Genomic DNA, 16,088 nt, shown 5'->3' on the forward strand with positions numbered 1-16,088 from the left:
CTCAAATTAGAATGCATAGAACATTCTCACGCAGCGAGAGAGAGGCATTTGCACATGAAGAGTTGAAAATGAGTCACATTCAGCCAAGCTGTGAGCTCCACCTAGGAGGCAGTGAAAGAGACCGAGACAGGCACAGAGAGGGGCTGAGGCAGGCAGGCGCCAAGCCTTGAAGAGGGGCATTCTGGCATAATGACTCTCATTTACCATTGACAGGCCTTGGGAAAGTTAAACTAATTATGACAGCACACAGATGCTGAATAGCCCTTGATGAAGTTAATCACTGGCAATCCAACAAACAGGTGTTGAATAATTCCTGTTGCCACCCCTGGAACTAGAGGATGTTCAGATTTTTCAAGCACATCACTCAAAGCAGCAATCTACTCGAAAGTATTGCCTTCTTATTCCCACAATCCTGGCTCATTTCATGACCGTTTGTGATTATGAACAGCATCGCAAGTGTCGTAACCCGTCATGTCAGCGAGACAAACACTACTGAGCTCAATGAGTAACACACAAAATGCTTTTTTGAAATGTGAAAGTAATTAATTCCATTGTGGTAACAGGTGCCACAACAAAAGCGGGTCCTCAGAAATGTTCTCGCTCTCCATGAGGTATGGTGCAGTTTTAATATAGAACTCTTATAACAATAATCACAAGTCCAAAACAGCCTCACAGTAGAGTTTTAGTTTTAGGAAGAAGACAAAAATCTCCATGAGCACTGGATGCAAAGTTGTTGTTTTATAGGAACTAACTTGCAATATGTTTTAATGATGAATCATATTTGCCAGATATATTTCAACTAAGACTTGACTATACACATTCCTTAAACCAACAGTGGAATGTCAAGGAGTGCTCTGTCAACCACGAGGAGATCGTAACTCATTTTAATGAGCTTTAGGATACATAAAACATCCCTTTCTCCAACTCCCTGATGGCTACAGATCATTGTTAACAGGTGGAGATAATGTGTAAGCATAAAGATAATAGGCTCAGCTGAATGTCATTACAATGTGGAAAACTTCAAGTGCAGCACCGAGGCCAGCAAAAAACTCTCCACACTGAATGGATGCGTGATTAGCTATTAATTATGTATCTGGATTTTATCAGACGTACTCATTTGAATCATTTTACAAAATGTAATTATTATTGAGCTGCTTTGTAACGACAGAATTGGAAATGAGCGTATAAACCACGGTGAGATTTTTTTACTTAATGTAGATTGTAGATAGTGGTTAGAAATGTTTCTATGACGACAGATACATGGCATCTGCCTTTTTTATATTTTTTATATTATTTCGAAGAGTGTTATTAAAGTAATAGCAGTTTCATCTGATTACATGGTTTCTTACAGAGTGGAAATTTGATTGATACCTTTTATGACAAGTTAAAGCTGTTGCCTTCAGATTGTATATCCAAGTAAATGTCCATAACAGGTTTTGTCACTTTGTCGCTCGCAGTACCGCATTGGAAATAATTAAAGTGTTCCCATGTTAAGTATTACTTGTCACAATTCGGTAATCATACTGTATCCTCTGAATACTGTTGCTGGGTGCTGTGCATGGGCAGCTTTGTTGTTCACTACTTCACCCAATTCACATAATTACATTTTAATTATCATGGAGCGATCACCATTTTATTTCAATCAGAGTTAATGTGTGTGGATTTATTTTTGTATTCATGCTGTGAGACAGATTCCATCCCAGGTTACAGATGGAACACATAACTTAATTTCAGTCACGACTCACTTGACTTGTACGTCTTTGGCATGTCCATCTAATTATCTTGCTGTTTTTGCTGTCAAAGGAACATGAAGAACTGAGAGGTTCTGATCAGAATTGTAATGATCCTCTTTGAAACAGTTCTTTTCTTCTTTCCGTCTCCCTGAATGACCTCTTGTTAATGTGGAAAATAAATTAAAGGTATAGAACCCTTGACCAATTAATTTAGAAAACAACATTGTTTGTTACAACCATGAACTTTGTCCCTGCAGACCCATTCATCATTTTCTTTTAATTAATGAGTGGGTAATTATTTTTTGCATGCTTGCATTTCCTTTTGTCATTTTGAGGTGTTGCTTTCTATTTAATGCTTAACAAAGCCGCCGCACAAAATGTAGTCAAAGGCCACGACCTGCTTCGCAAGAAATATTTGTAAAATCTTTTTCATCCATCTGTTTTAGTATTCTGTTTTTGTTCTATTCTGCAAAACAAGAAAAGCATCAATTTGTGTGTGTGGGGTGATGTTTTTAAATAACAAAAGCAGAATTTGCTTTAAGAAAGCGTCAGGAGCAATAAACTTGGATGGAAAATACAAAAAGCCAGAAATTAAGAAACGATCACTTCCTTAGAATTCTGATGACCCCGACAACAAATATTAAGCTACATTTATTACTGAAAATAAAATGTTCTCTACACAATAATATGAACAGCACAGTGCCGATGGGAAACTAAAGTCACAGTCCCCAAAATGTTGTCTGCTCATATACCAGTGAAATGGATGGGTGTGTGTATCCCCCGCTCAGCAACAGACTGAAGCCTGTGAACAACAGGCATGTGCCACAAATGAGAAAATCAGATCTCACCGCTTGTCGACGCACTCAAAACCACGAGAATCAAAAATCTAAATGGCCAGCCTAAGAGAATTTACTAAAGCATGAACATTTGCTTGCTAAGCAATGGCAGAGAATTCACTCATGGAAGCTATTTATTATTACTTTTTATTTTGCTCTCAAAAAAGAAATAGTGTAGTGTGCATTTTTCCCCTCCCGAGAATTGCGAGCGGTGAGCGAGCAGTGCAGGTGTGTTCTTGGTATGTGTGCATTTGTCAACACTAAAATATGCATACATCTTCTACTTATAAGCACTACTGTGTGTTTACTCAAAGAAGTTCATCAAAGATTCAAACAATAGGACAAGTCTTCTGAGGCTGTACCTCAAATGTGCAAAGTGCTTGTGTAAGGTTCTGAAATCTTTTGTTGTTGCGACGCAGCACCTTTCCTCCTCTTGATATCCATCAGCAGATGTTTTGTTGATAGTGTAAACTGTTGTTTCAGGCGCTAGTCCAGCATTGGTTTTGCATGGGCTGAGATGTAATGGCTGAAACAGCCCAGGCAATGTGAACAGATTTTCAAATGATTACATTGTTTATGAATTACTTGTCCTTCGATGTGTTCATTTTCAACATGAAAAAGACTGCTTTCATAAAAACCATTCACGAAAAGAAATTGTAGAAAAGCCTCCGGTCATGTACTCTGGAATATGTTGCAGCATTATGAGATATGTGTATTAGCTGACGATGTGATGTGCATTTTCCGACTTGTGCATCGATTTTTATTACATATTTAAGATGTAATCCCGCTCAAATAAATGACTACAGATGTAAATATTTTTGCTGCACATTGTATACGTTACTGCTATCCTGATGGACAAACTGTATCTACATGCACTACCTTGGAGGTGGCTGATGTTCAGCTGAAACTGCATGAGAAAAAGCTAGAAGATATAAATCACCACATCTTTGTGGAGGGGGGGGGGGGTTATATTAATAATTGTACCGACAAGCTGAAACACTGGTAGAAAAACAGCTTGCATAGTTAGAATGATCAAGAGAGGGCAGAGGCACAATAGAGAAATAATTAGGACAAGGCCAGTGTGCGTCGCCGCTTCGCACAAGCACTCAACTGTGTCAAACAGCTTGGTCAATAATCTTCAGCAATTCCTGAGGATTAGAGTCTTATTACCGAACACCGTCTGTCACACACAGACCTCGATGCCCATAACAAGTCACTTCTTGACTGTTTACTCCGGGCATCAACAAATAAATAAGTATCTCACAAAGAAAATGAATCATGTTAGATTAAATATGGTTCAAAATAGGTTTTATTGTGTGTGTGTGTGTGTGTGTGTGTGTGTGTGTGTGTGTGTGTGTGTGTTGTTATAGCACTCTAAAGAGGTTCTGTAAATTGACAGTAAACCGTTATGTAACTGATACACCGTTAAACACATATTACCCAGTGGCAAAATCGGAGGATCTATAACTTCAAATGAGCTACACTCTATGTGCAGTATGGACATTATTGAAGGCTGATATATGTAAACAATATATATATATATATATATATATATGTGTGTGTGTGTGTGTTTATATATGTGTGTATACATATTATATATATATATATATATCAGCCTTCTTATTTAATATTGAAGTTATTTCTGTAGTTTATATAGTATCCTAGCAGCTTAGAATGTCTGCTGATAATTAAATAAACCGGTAATGTTGTAGTTTCTTTAGCTTGATTGTTTCAAGAATTCAATCAAAACATTGTGAATTCAAAATCAAAGGGTTCGCTGTGCAAGCGCCGCCACACACACACTTGTAGATCTGATCGTGGTGTCCTTGCCCACCTTCGCCTCGTGCAGTTCGACAAAAGGAAGTAACCGAAACAATCCCCACAAAGTGCGTGCGAGACCCAAGTTCTTACCTTGTCCATAGATGTCGGCCACGGCGGCGGCGAGCACCAACGCCGTGAAGAGGGTCCTCAATTGACAGTCTTGTCTCACACACATGTTTACTCAAGTGGCGATCGCTCTTCGCGTAGCTGCAGAACACGTCCTCGTGTTGAGAATACTTCCAGGGTTTAAGAAAAACAAAGGAAAGCGACAAATTCTGTCGTGCGCAAAACACAAACTGAGCCGCGCGGTCCGCCGGGGCACTTCCTCTGTTATAGTGTGAAGACAGTCGACAATTATCAAGTGAAATACGGAGGTCCCTTTTTTTTTTAAATGTGGACGCTCCGTGCGCGGATGCCCGTCTGTGTGTGAGAGCCGTCCGCACATGGAGAGACGAGGCAGCGAGCCGAGGCTTCAGCACCGCGGACAGCTCCTAGCGTCAGCTCAGGGAACAGCCTGCTCGAAGTTAGTTGGGGGAGTTTCAATGCTGGCCTCTCTGCATCTCCTTTTACATCCTCCCGAGTTCTTCTTTAGGAGCACAGTCGTTATGTGGTTCTTTATTTTTAAACAACATCACGTTCACAATTAAGTTCAGATCTAGAGAAAATTACATTATTACATTCTTAGAGTATTTTTGTTTTGTTTAGGTTTACCAATCTAGTGCTGCTGGTGTGGCTCACTTATAATAAGCACCATATGTGTTATACTTATCTAGTTTTACGTTTTAATCCTATACATAATAACAATTAACTTATTGGGATCAGAATATCCTTGGTAGCATGGTCAAGGAACACAGACAGTCACAATAAACACGGTTTTACATAGCAAGGGTCCTACTTTTTTTTAAATGTTATAATTGCAAGTATTTTTCTTAAGTGTTTAGGAATAGTATTTTAAAGTAATACGGTTTCAAATTTAAAAAATCTTTAAATATTTTATAAAATAGTATTTAGAACTTCTTTGTTTCCAAGCTCTGCGGTATAAATAAGGTTACAATCCCATCTCCTAACATTATAATCAAAGTGTTTGCTGTAGAGACATTATGGGGGAGGGGGAGGTTTGCTTGTGTACAAAATTACCATAAAATGCTAGATACCGACTAGAAAAACATGATTTGTTTTATTCAGAAATTCAATTTTACCAGTCAGGTGTTCCACATCATGACATTTACCTTTTATCCACCTACATATTTGTAGTATTATAAACACCTACATATGTGTAGTATTTGTAATAATTTGTATGCCATTGCCCATGCAACTATTATATTGGATTACTTTAAGTTATGTTGCTACATCTAGTTTGACACCATTCTGACAGTCTGGACAATATCAGCTTCTTTTCTTTCTTTTTTTAGACCCATCCCCAGTAAAGCTCAGACCCTGCTGTGCATGACTAACCCTGAGGTGAGACGGTCCTCAGGTTCTGGAAATAATCATGACATGCTCCGAGTCTCTGAGATCACTTTTATATGTCCCTTTTCGAGTTTCAGTGTATCTTTCAGGGCTGTATCTATTTGCTGGTGACACATGTCTGCCCAGTGCTTACAGGAGAGCTCTACTTTAATGAATAAAGCTGGGCTCCTAAATTGGTTACTGCGGGTAGAGCACAACCAGTAGTACAATATTTCGTCGGTGTAGCGGCGTGAAACAAAACTGTGATAAATATTAGAATTAGTCTTGCGCGTATCGGCAGATCATTACTAAACTGAAGCAACGAGCAAACGTCAAACACACACAAGCCCTAAGAGTTGATGTGTGGTTAACCTCTGACCTTCCTGTGGAGACACCGCAAGTGAAAAGATCAATAGATTATTCCGTCACTGTTTTGTTGTTGTTATCTATGCTTCAATTCATTAACAGCCTGGGTGTGACAAAAGTGATTATTTTGAAATAACTAGTGTGCTAAGTTGTTCTGAATGTGCTCTGTCCTGATGACACCAACAGGTTATTGGCGTAGTACTATTATTAAACCTACTTCTGTTATCTAGGTCACAATAGCCCGTTACATCAAGAAGCTTATTATAGACAGTAAAATAATTACGATGTGTTCTCTTCATCCAGTCGATAACTTCGACATAAATGATGCATGAACAGTCATAGTTGAAACTCAGGTTTTGTTGCTTGTTTCTGGGAGTCATCTCGATTATTTTCCTGGGCATTTGGATAGTTTTTCTGTGCACCCTGTCACCCAAACAGAAGAGGACAGGTTCATGTCCGTTCACAAGTCTGTTGTGTGAGACAAGACCAAAATGGTATGAAAATAAAGCAATTAGAAGGCAAGAATAGAGATGGGGACAGGAGGAGGGATTACAAGCACTGGGAGAGAAACAGGCAGCATGGAGGACTCAGAAAAAATATCTGTGAGCAGATTCTGTTTCAAAACAAGACCACTTATTGTGAAAGTAAAAAGGTGTGCAGTAGATCAGTCAAGTCTGCTTGTCCGTCCTCTGAGGTCCACTTTAAAGCATTATCCCGTTATGAGCCATAAGTGTGATGTTATCGCCAGTCGACGGATGAATCTTCATTCTTCGTGTCACTTAAGACTCAGCTGCCTTTTTAGATATCTCATATCAGAAACAACATGGTCATAGCACACGTACTATTGTTGCACTCTCCTTTTGATTCTCTCTCTTTCATGTTGACTTTTTCTTTCCGGCTCTATTTGACTTTGTCTCACTTTGCCTCCCTCTGTCTCCTCTATCACTGCACCAACGTGTCTCTTTTTCTTCTAAATTTATCTCCCTGTCCCCCTCCCCCCACCCCCACCCCACACCCACCTCCCTATACATCCCCAAGCACGGGACACTCCTCACATCACTCCCGTATTTCCCTCTGGCCTGAATCAGAAGAGGATCTAATAGTGCAACTTTCCCTTTAGTGAAGCTCGGTGGAGCCATAAAGCAGCCCTGAGGTCTAGTTGGCAGCCAGATGGTTCCAGCCGAGCTTTCATTCTGCTAATGGCTAGGGGGGCAGAGCAGTTAATGAAAATCAGACCCTTGAAATGAAATGACCAATGTTCCAAGGTAATGAGGCACACGTCGGCAGCAAGCCTTTACATGCATTAAGGTAATCTTAGATGGCAGTATTATGTAAAAAACATGGTATGATGACTGTTCATTAGATGGCTAAGGACTGACTGATTATTACGCGGCATGTTCAGCTAACAAACACACTCCCACTGAATCAGAGCACTGCCTGTGATATTCAGACTGACTGCCTTGGCGAAGTGCTTCATCAAAGCAAGGCTGCGTGCCAAACGCTATCAATGAGTCCCTGCCCACGTAGCATTACAACCTACAAATTACAGCCCATATTACAGTCACTGGCGGCAGCAATATCACAGTCAGAGGACTCACAAATGCACGCGGGGCTAATCATCGCGTGTTACATTCACAGCGCAGAACCGTGACCCCTTTCAGCCAACGGTCGCAAACAGAATACCGACCCAAAATCACTGTTATTTACTGCTATTTGTCTTTTATTAGGGAGCGCCAATCAGATGGCAGGTGCAGAGGGGAGGAAAATGAAACAGATTTTGGGTTTGAACTGAGGGAATATATCAGAGTTTGTTTCAGATAATAATATATACCTAACTCACGACTGTTAGAAATAGCTTGAACTGTATCTGATGCAACTCAATGCAGCCTTAAACTAGACTCTGGTTTATATTTATTTTTAAAAATGAAGTTTGTTTTTCCTTTTTAGGATTTCTTTGAAAAATAGCTATAATTACGTCTGAAGTGCTACCAACAGTTTTAATTATACATCTAGAGTAAACAGCCAGAGAAGAAACCCTGAACAGTTAATCTCAAATAGTATTGATTCTCTCAAAGTGTTTTTTCGTTTTTTCAAAGCCACTTTCTCCACCAAAACAACATTCAAAGAAAGTTATCCATTCTTCATAGGAGCAACATTTTTTTTCTTCATATATTGTCAGATACACACACACACCAACTTCTTTTTAAATGTTGACATAATTGGATATTGAATGTTTTGAGGTTCATGTCCGCGTCGTTACTAAATTTGCGGCATCTTCATTTAACCACAAGAACACGGCTTCTTCCCGCAGAATGATGCAGGGATTTCTGTCAAATTGTATTCGCCACTGAAAAGATGAAAGAAAGCTGAAAACATCCATGTTGCGTTCATTTAATTGTGTTCCCCCATTTCTTTTTGCATGTCATTTCTAAGAAATGTTGTGCTGTATACAACATAATAATGTGCTGCTCTTGATTTCAGTGCTTTGATTGATTTAGTATGTTGACAAGACTTTTTTAATTTAATCGTATTATTTTAATGACACTTCACCTCAGACTGTGAAAACAGATCATACCGGATAAACAGGCTGGAGAGCTTAATCTATATCCCTAATGATGAGAGACAGACTAACACTAGACCAAACCAGGTGTGACTCATTCTGTTCACTCGTATGAGTCTCCTCTTCTGGAACTGACTGTTCAAGGTTATTCATAGGATTTACATATTGAATTGGTAACATTGGCAAAATGCTGATGATGCCCGATGTGAAAATTAACCAAATTCCTTATGCTTCGAGTATTCCTGGCACAGTAATTAAAGTACATGTTACACATTCGGTATGATCAGTAGACGCAATGGACATATGAAATACATTCTAAAATATTTAAACATTTGAACTAAAATAAGACAAACACATATTAAGTACAATGCCATATGGACATTAGCTGTCTACAACTGACCAAATCAGTAATTTCTTACAGGTTATGCCTTTGCCATAACTGAACTGATACGCACTATGATGTGTTACCATGTACTGTTTGTGAAACTGGTAATGCTCCTCAATTAAAACATATTTATATATATATATATATATATGTATATTACAGGAGAATCGCTGTAATAGATCTAGAGCTACTGTATTGTTTACTGATCTAACAGCCACTGTGAGAAGCCATGGATCGTGTGTTCTCTTTAATTCATTGCTTTTTCTTGCCGTCTTCTCCACTCTGTGTCCTGGTCCTCGCTACCACAGTGACCCAATTTCACTATAAATATCAAGTGTCGCCCTAACTCGCCCGTGCCTGCGTAGCATAAATAGTTCAGTGCAGTTTGTAGCATTGAGCTGTCTTCGCGCCGCCCCCCCCTCCTTTGTTGTGTACTTCCTGCTGGTGGAGCCCAGTTAATTGCCCACTCCTCATTACCACACATCGGAAAGAAGCTCCCTCTGAGCACATCAACTGCACAGTAGACAGTTTTTCAAAGCTCTCGGTACACATCCATTTTCTGCAGGAGATAAAAAAAGGGACCGGAGAGTGGGGGAGGATGCAGGGGGGAAGATCCATGCTACACGTGACCTTTGACCTCTAGTTATGAATTTCAAAAACTGCTTTGCGGATCTGTATCCTTTATTTTTCTTCTTCGCCAGACAAGAGCGCTCAGAGACTCTCTGTAGCGAGAAACACTCCTCTTAGCTGGCCGACTTGTGCGTGAGCATGTTGTTGTGCTCGCTCCGCTCAGTCTGAGTCCCAACAGTGGGACTAGAGTGGATGTGACCTCAAAGACTGAGCAGCATCTGTTAACCCCCTGATCATTGCGTCTATCTGACGGCAAAGCTGGCGCAGCGTCTGCCCAGTCATGCGGGTGGGGGGGTTGGGGGGGGGGGCCCTGCCAATAGATTCAGCAGTCCATGGTAATGAGCCCCGCAGCATTCCCAAGCTCAGTGCTGTCACTTTGATGACTCCAAAATTAACACTGCGCTCGACAAATCTCAACACCTGCTCGAATAACATTCAAGAGAGAGGGAATATGTCTACTGTAATACAGATACGAGAAAATGTAAGTCCCCCCTCTTGTACGAATTTAATTCGAAGCTTAGTGGCTCTGGACATGGCGCAATGAATGTTTTGAAGAGAGTGACATTATTGCTGCAGCGAGAAACTCCATTCTGCCCTGATAACAGAGACGTATGTGAAGATGGAGTTTTCTGTCCAGAGGTATAATGGAGTGCTCGCCTTGAAGGGTTTGTACACTTCCAAACAATTGATTCACGAAGCACACAAAGCCATGAGCATACGCTGCATGCACACACTGCCCCCATGCCCGCACGCATGCGGACGTCATGGCAGCAACACACGCGGCCCACAAAATATGCATTTTCTCTCACACACACACACACACATTCCATGCAGTGTGTGACATGTTGTCACATTCTTTTACATCCACATCTCTGTTCACGATTTCTCCTCTCCCGCACCCCTCCTTTTCCTTGACCTTCTCTTTTCATTAGTCAGAGTGTGTCTCATGCCCCTGAGCGTGCTGATAGTGCACGGCTCCAAGGCTGCATTTATCAAGATGATAAAGCACTCCCAGACAACAGCCAAGTATCTCAAGGCTAGCGTCCGCGCTACCTGACAAGTGACAACAAGTCACCCACGGTCCTCCCCCCCCCCCCCCTCCGATCTCAGCCTCCCCCGCTCTCCTCAGCCGAATACTATAGTTGGTCACAGGTTGTTGGCTTATGTCATACGAGCCCCTAATGAGAAGTTAAGTGCAGATGAAGGCAGGTGGCTCACGCACTTTACCTCCACACACACACACACAGCTGGCAGCTCATTGGCCACCGTTGCGCTGTGTGTCTGGAGTTCAGCGACATCCCGCTAAACCACGCAGGCCCCGAGTCACAGAGATGCATGTTTTGCCACTTTTAACGTTAGCTTTCATTCTAGCTCGCTATGCTCCAAACAATGGCTGTTTCCCACTCTCACCCACCAAGGTGCTGCCTCGCCTTTGGGAGAGAAGGGTCTGCAGCCGGAAATCACTGTTCAGCGGTCGGACTCAAACTGACAGCTGAGATGACAGGGAAGTTATGGCATTCTCTTCAAAAGGTCTGAGCAATTGCTCCAATGGGAGGCACTGGGCACATTTTAGTGTTTTTTTGTTCTTTTTTCTCTCGCGACTCTTTTCTGGTCGCCATTAAATTGCATTTGAACGACATTTTTCTCTATTAAAACACATGTTCAATTATAATTAAAAAGAACATTGTTCACAGAGTCATTTTTTATGAAAAGGCTCAAAGGGCAATTTTACTTTATTGCAAAAGAGATTTATTTTGTTCCTTCCAGCTTCTTGCTCTTCCTTTCATCCGCTTGTAATGTCAGTCTCCCTCTCTCTGACACACACACATACACACACACCCACACACACACACACAGAGATACATCATTCAGTTGACAGTGTGCATTAACCCTGTCAATCTGCAAAGGAAATAACAAGAAACCGGATGATGCAAGATGTTCAGCTTATCATAACTTTGTGTTGCCACTATTGCTTTTATCAACATTATCAAAATGTGTAAGTCTCTTAAATGTCAGTTAAATACTGTTAGCTCGGTCAGCACTGTTGTTGGCACGGTTAGCAGTGTTAGCATCGAGCTCCCGGCTCAGCTGACTCCATGTTGAGGACAATGTGGAGGCACTCTGAATATCAAATAGCACCACAAAATAACATGTGCAAAAGAAATCGGTTGGAGTTATAGGAAATCCCTTTTTTTGCACAACAAACAGATGGATTAAATTTACATATTTCATGTCAAGTCAAATGAATGAAATTTGGGCAAAAAAAAGCACTCGTGTTGCTCTGAAGAAGCAGAATTCTAACTATCTTTATCTCCTGTGATGTGAAAGGGAATATTGCTTTAGACACGAGGCGATCCGCAAGAGCGTCCACGTCTTGTTGTAGAGGCTCAGCAGTGCACACTGCTGAAGGGTGTGATGGCTACACAGAGGTAATAGAGGACCTCTTTCAAGTGTTTCTGAAATACCAAATGTCAAGAAGGAGGATGGATGGTCATTATGTTACATATTTCATCTTCCCCTGGAGCTGTTAGGTTAACAAACCATTTAAAAATGTGCTGCTGTTTGAGTGATGGCTGTATTTTATGCATTATATACTTTTTTTAAAGTGTGACTGCAGAACGATAAAAGAAAACCCATCTGTTAAGTCCATTGGCACTACTGAAGCCTTTATAGATAAATGGAAACCAGGGAGAGTGTCCACTGTCGTCTTATGTGGGATGGTTGCAAACCTAAATTAAATTGATTTTAAATCTCTTTGATGTCTTCATTCTGAACCTGACTTACTGTACATCTACTGGATCGGTCCAATGAAAGGATGCTAGAGCTCTATATGGTCACTTTGCATAAGAATGATTAATAAATGCCCACTCAACATCAAATATTTAATCATGTTACCAGAAATACTCAGCGCCACTCACTGCAACTTGCTGTCCACAAACACTAAGACTAACACACTGTATTTGTAACAGTTTAGCTCCACGCCTTCCTTTTTGTAATAGTTGTTTTCATCCTGTCACCATCTCGTCAATCCAACTCCCCTCACCTGCCTCTGATCACTCCCTCGTTAGTCCCTCATTCCCTTCACCTTGTCCTCACGCCCTTCTCACCTGCAGCCCATCCCCTCATTAGTCCCTCACTATTTAGCTCCCTCACTTCCACTTGTCCTCTGCCAGATTGTCTTGTGTTTTCGTGCCAAGTTCTCCAGCGTTATTAGAGTATATTCCTGACCTGCCTGCCTGCCCTGACCTCTGATTCTCTGCCCTGCCCCGTTTTGGACTTGTTTGCTTCTTCGACTGATCTCCCGGTTTTGACCCAGCCTGTTTCCAACCAAAGACAGTATTCTTTGTTACTCCTGTCTGAGTCGTGCTTTTGGGTCCACTCTAATAGCGTTGCGATAGTATTTTTATGTTTGCCACGTTGCGCCTCCTTTATCAAGTCGTCGTTCAGGGGCCTCAAATGCGGACGTTTTGTCATGGCCCTCGCCGCCCGATGTCGACACACGTGGCAACCTTTAGCGCCTCTACGAGAGGCACTTGGCTGTCAAGTAACTCCAGCGTCAACACGTCTGCATCATCAGTAGATGCTCAGAGCAGCTGCTCTAGAAGCCAGGTGACATCGTGTGAAGAGGGACAAAGTCCACCTCGGGAGGAGGTTCACCCATGAGTCAGCTGCTCGTGTGAAACCAGAAGCCAATGCTGACATATTTTAACGTAGTCTACATACTTAACTTACATCACATCCAGCTACATTGTCTACGAAATGTGTACTTATTTTAAACAGAAACCTGTTCACAAACCTAACGTAGTTTTGTTGCCTAAACCTGAACCTAAGGGGTCCACTGTGTGCTAAAATGAGACGCCAATGGGTTAAAACCAGGCGTCTATATTTAACAAGTTGGGAATAACAAATAGGTTGCCTTTATACACACACACACACACATATGTACACACACTCTCTGCTTTCTATTCCTGCCCTGCCAGAGTTTTTTTTCACAAGGTTGTTCAGCATTCCGGATCATATCTCTCTAGATGCTTAACTCTCACCTGTGTCAGTCCGGCTGCATGTGAACTGTCTGCCGCATCAAAGGCTACAAAACCTCTCAAGTGCTCCGCCGCAATATCAAAAGGTTGTTGACCACATTGTAGTGTTTTCTTCATTTTCAGCTTTAACATCCGTTGTATCACTGTGTGCTTACATATATATTGAATATATATTAAAATATGTATATAAACTCTCTGATAAGATCCCTCCAGGACGTCTCGACAGTAATATCTCATTCTGTATGGTAGGGTTTTTCACATGCCAGCTGCGTGTTTGTTTCATGCTTCACTATATCATTTAATGTTCCTTTTTGATTCTTAATAGCCTCCTTATGTTGGGCTCTCTGGAACAGTCTGTAGTTGTCCTTTCTTTTCTCCTCTTCTTCAAAGCGTACCGCAGAGTTGACTTTCATGGCGCCATTGGGCTCCTTCTTGGTCCTGTAAACAGTGACATGATGGTACGATTCACAACACGCAGGAGTAAACATCATGAAGGTAAGGCTTTCTTCAAATTGCAGTTACCAGATGTGAAAGCTAAGACAAAAGAAAAAAAGAAACACAACACAGTTTTGACTAATTAAATGTCCAGACAAAGATTTAACTCTTACTTTAACTGGTATACAGCCTGTGTGTGTAAGTGAGTTAAAGGGAGCATCAAGTGGGAGATTGGATTTCATTGCATTCTGCGAGGATGAAAATAATCATTGTAATTGTTGTATCTCATACTAACTTTTTGCATTTCTTTCACCCTAAAAGACAGAAAATTAAACAGGATTTTTGCGTTTGCTATCATCCAGAGAAAACTACTGGTTGTATTAACAATATCAACAATCATCTCAACGATAGAAGACAGTACACACGCTCACCATTTTGACCTGGAAGCATGACATTTCTAGTTATTGATTGACATTGTTGATTTCCTCAGAGGTCTTTGTCTCATCGCTGGATGCATGAAATTCCACGGAACCTACAAGTAATCATCATATAAATGTATTGATGACACATTGGTATAGATTAAAACACGCAATCCTCCCCCAATAGCCGTAATCTACGTGCCCTTGAGCAAACCACTTGGCACCGAGCTCTTCCAGCAAAGCAGAAGGAAGCGTTGTTGTTGTAAGAAGCACCCAGCTGGGATTGTTTATGAATCTTGGTGTTGTCAGAAAAAGAAAAAGCAGAAGGGTAAATCTTTTTGAAAGAAATAACATGTCTTAAAAAAGCTGTCAAAGCAGAAATAAAAGTAGTGCTTGTATCCAACTGATGGTGCCTGGCTGAGGCCATGACTGGTGCCGGTTGACTTTGACCTCGCTGAATGACCAGCGGAGTGGTGATCAGTGCAGTTTGGCCAAGAAAAGCTGCTTACAGTACGAGCAACTGCTCGGCTCCTGTCTGTGTGGCCTCACTTCTGCTGGAAGAGCCGGTGCTTATGGAGCCCTGCCCTTACTGGACGCTGGCGAGATTTGTTCATGAGGAATTTTTCGATATTTGCCAATGCCTGCTATCAAACAAGGGACCAAATGAAATAGATGTTGTCATGGCATTGGTTATTAGGAGGATTCAATCATGAATGAACTGTAGAACAAATCTGTAAAGGAACCATGGATTATGTTAACTGGATTATTTCACATCATTAAGTGAAACACTTTATTGTGTAATGTGTTGCCTCTCTGCTCTCTGCTGTTACTGATTACCCTTCTGCACAGCTCTGTTTGTTCTTCACAACACTGTTCAGTGTCTCACAGAAGAATCTCAGGAATTAAGCCAGGAGACGGCCTCTAAATAATCTAATTCACACACAGCTGTAGGTTCATGTTTACTAGAGACACATGAGAAATGAATAAACAATATTAATCTATAACGAATGCATAGACTGAAGCCATTCGACATTTTTCATGACAGCGAGTGCATCCAGAATAAAACAAAGGGCAAACTTGCGTATCTGTAAAGGAACAAACTAGGTATGTGTAGGGAAGAAATGTCAAGAGAACAGCAGACTCGCCAACAATAACAATGAAAATGACGACATGGGATTCGCAGAATGTATATACAGTACATGGAATTGCTATCGTGGAAAAATGTCAACCCTGTCTTGTCTGTGAGATTTGTATCCTTCGCACATCCAAGCAACACTGATTGCTACAGTAGTCCCAGACATCAATGGAGAAGAACAGTGGCATTTTGAGCTCAACACTGCAGCAGAAAGCAGGTGGAATAGAGTGACCTGGAGGCTCAAGGAGGGTGGGGGGGGGGGTGATAATAAGGAATCCA

At 41.2% G+C, this 16,088-nt stretch overlaps 1 protein-coding gene across 8 annotated transcripts in view; it reads right to left on the reverse strand.

Annotated features, from left to right (window-relative positions):
* LOC130189014 (seizure protein 6 homolog) overlaps positions 1 to 4,809 on the reverse strand; it is a 96,108-nt gene extending 91,299 nt beyond the window's left edge. For 7 of the 8 annotated variants that reach the window (XR_008830694.1, XR_008830693.1, XM_056407674.1 and 4 more), the window contains exon 1: positions 4,481 to 4,809. Coding sequence is in view for 5 of the 8 variants with exons in the window: in XM_056407674.1 (XP_056263649.1) it covers positions 4,481 to 4,565 (85 nt within the window). In the remaining 3 variants the exon portion in view is untranslated. The remainder of the gene's footprint in view (positions 1 to 4,480) is intronic. The other variant, XM_056407639.1, reaches the window with a different exon arrangement.
* Positions 4,810 to 16,088: the final 11,279 nt, after the last annotated feature.

The sequence above is a fragment of the Pseudoliparis swirei genome, chromosome 3 (assembly GCF_029220125.1).
Source record: "Pseudoliparis swirei isolate HS2019 ecotype Mariana Trench chromosome 3, NWPU_hadal_v1, whole genome shotgun sequence".
Taxonomy (NCBI): Eukaryota; Metazoa; Chordata; class Actinopteri; order Perciformes; family Liparidae; genus Pseudoliparis; species Pseudoliparis swirei.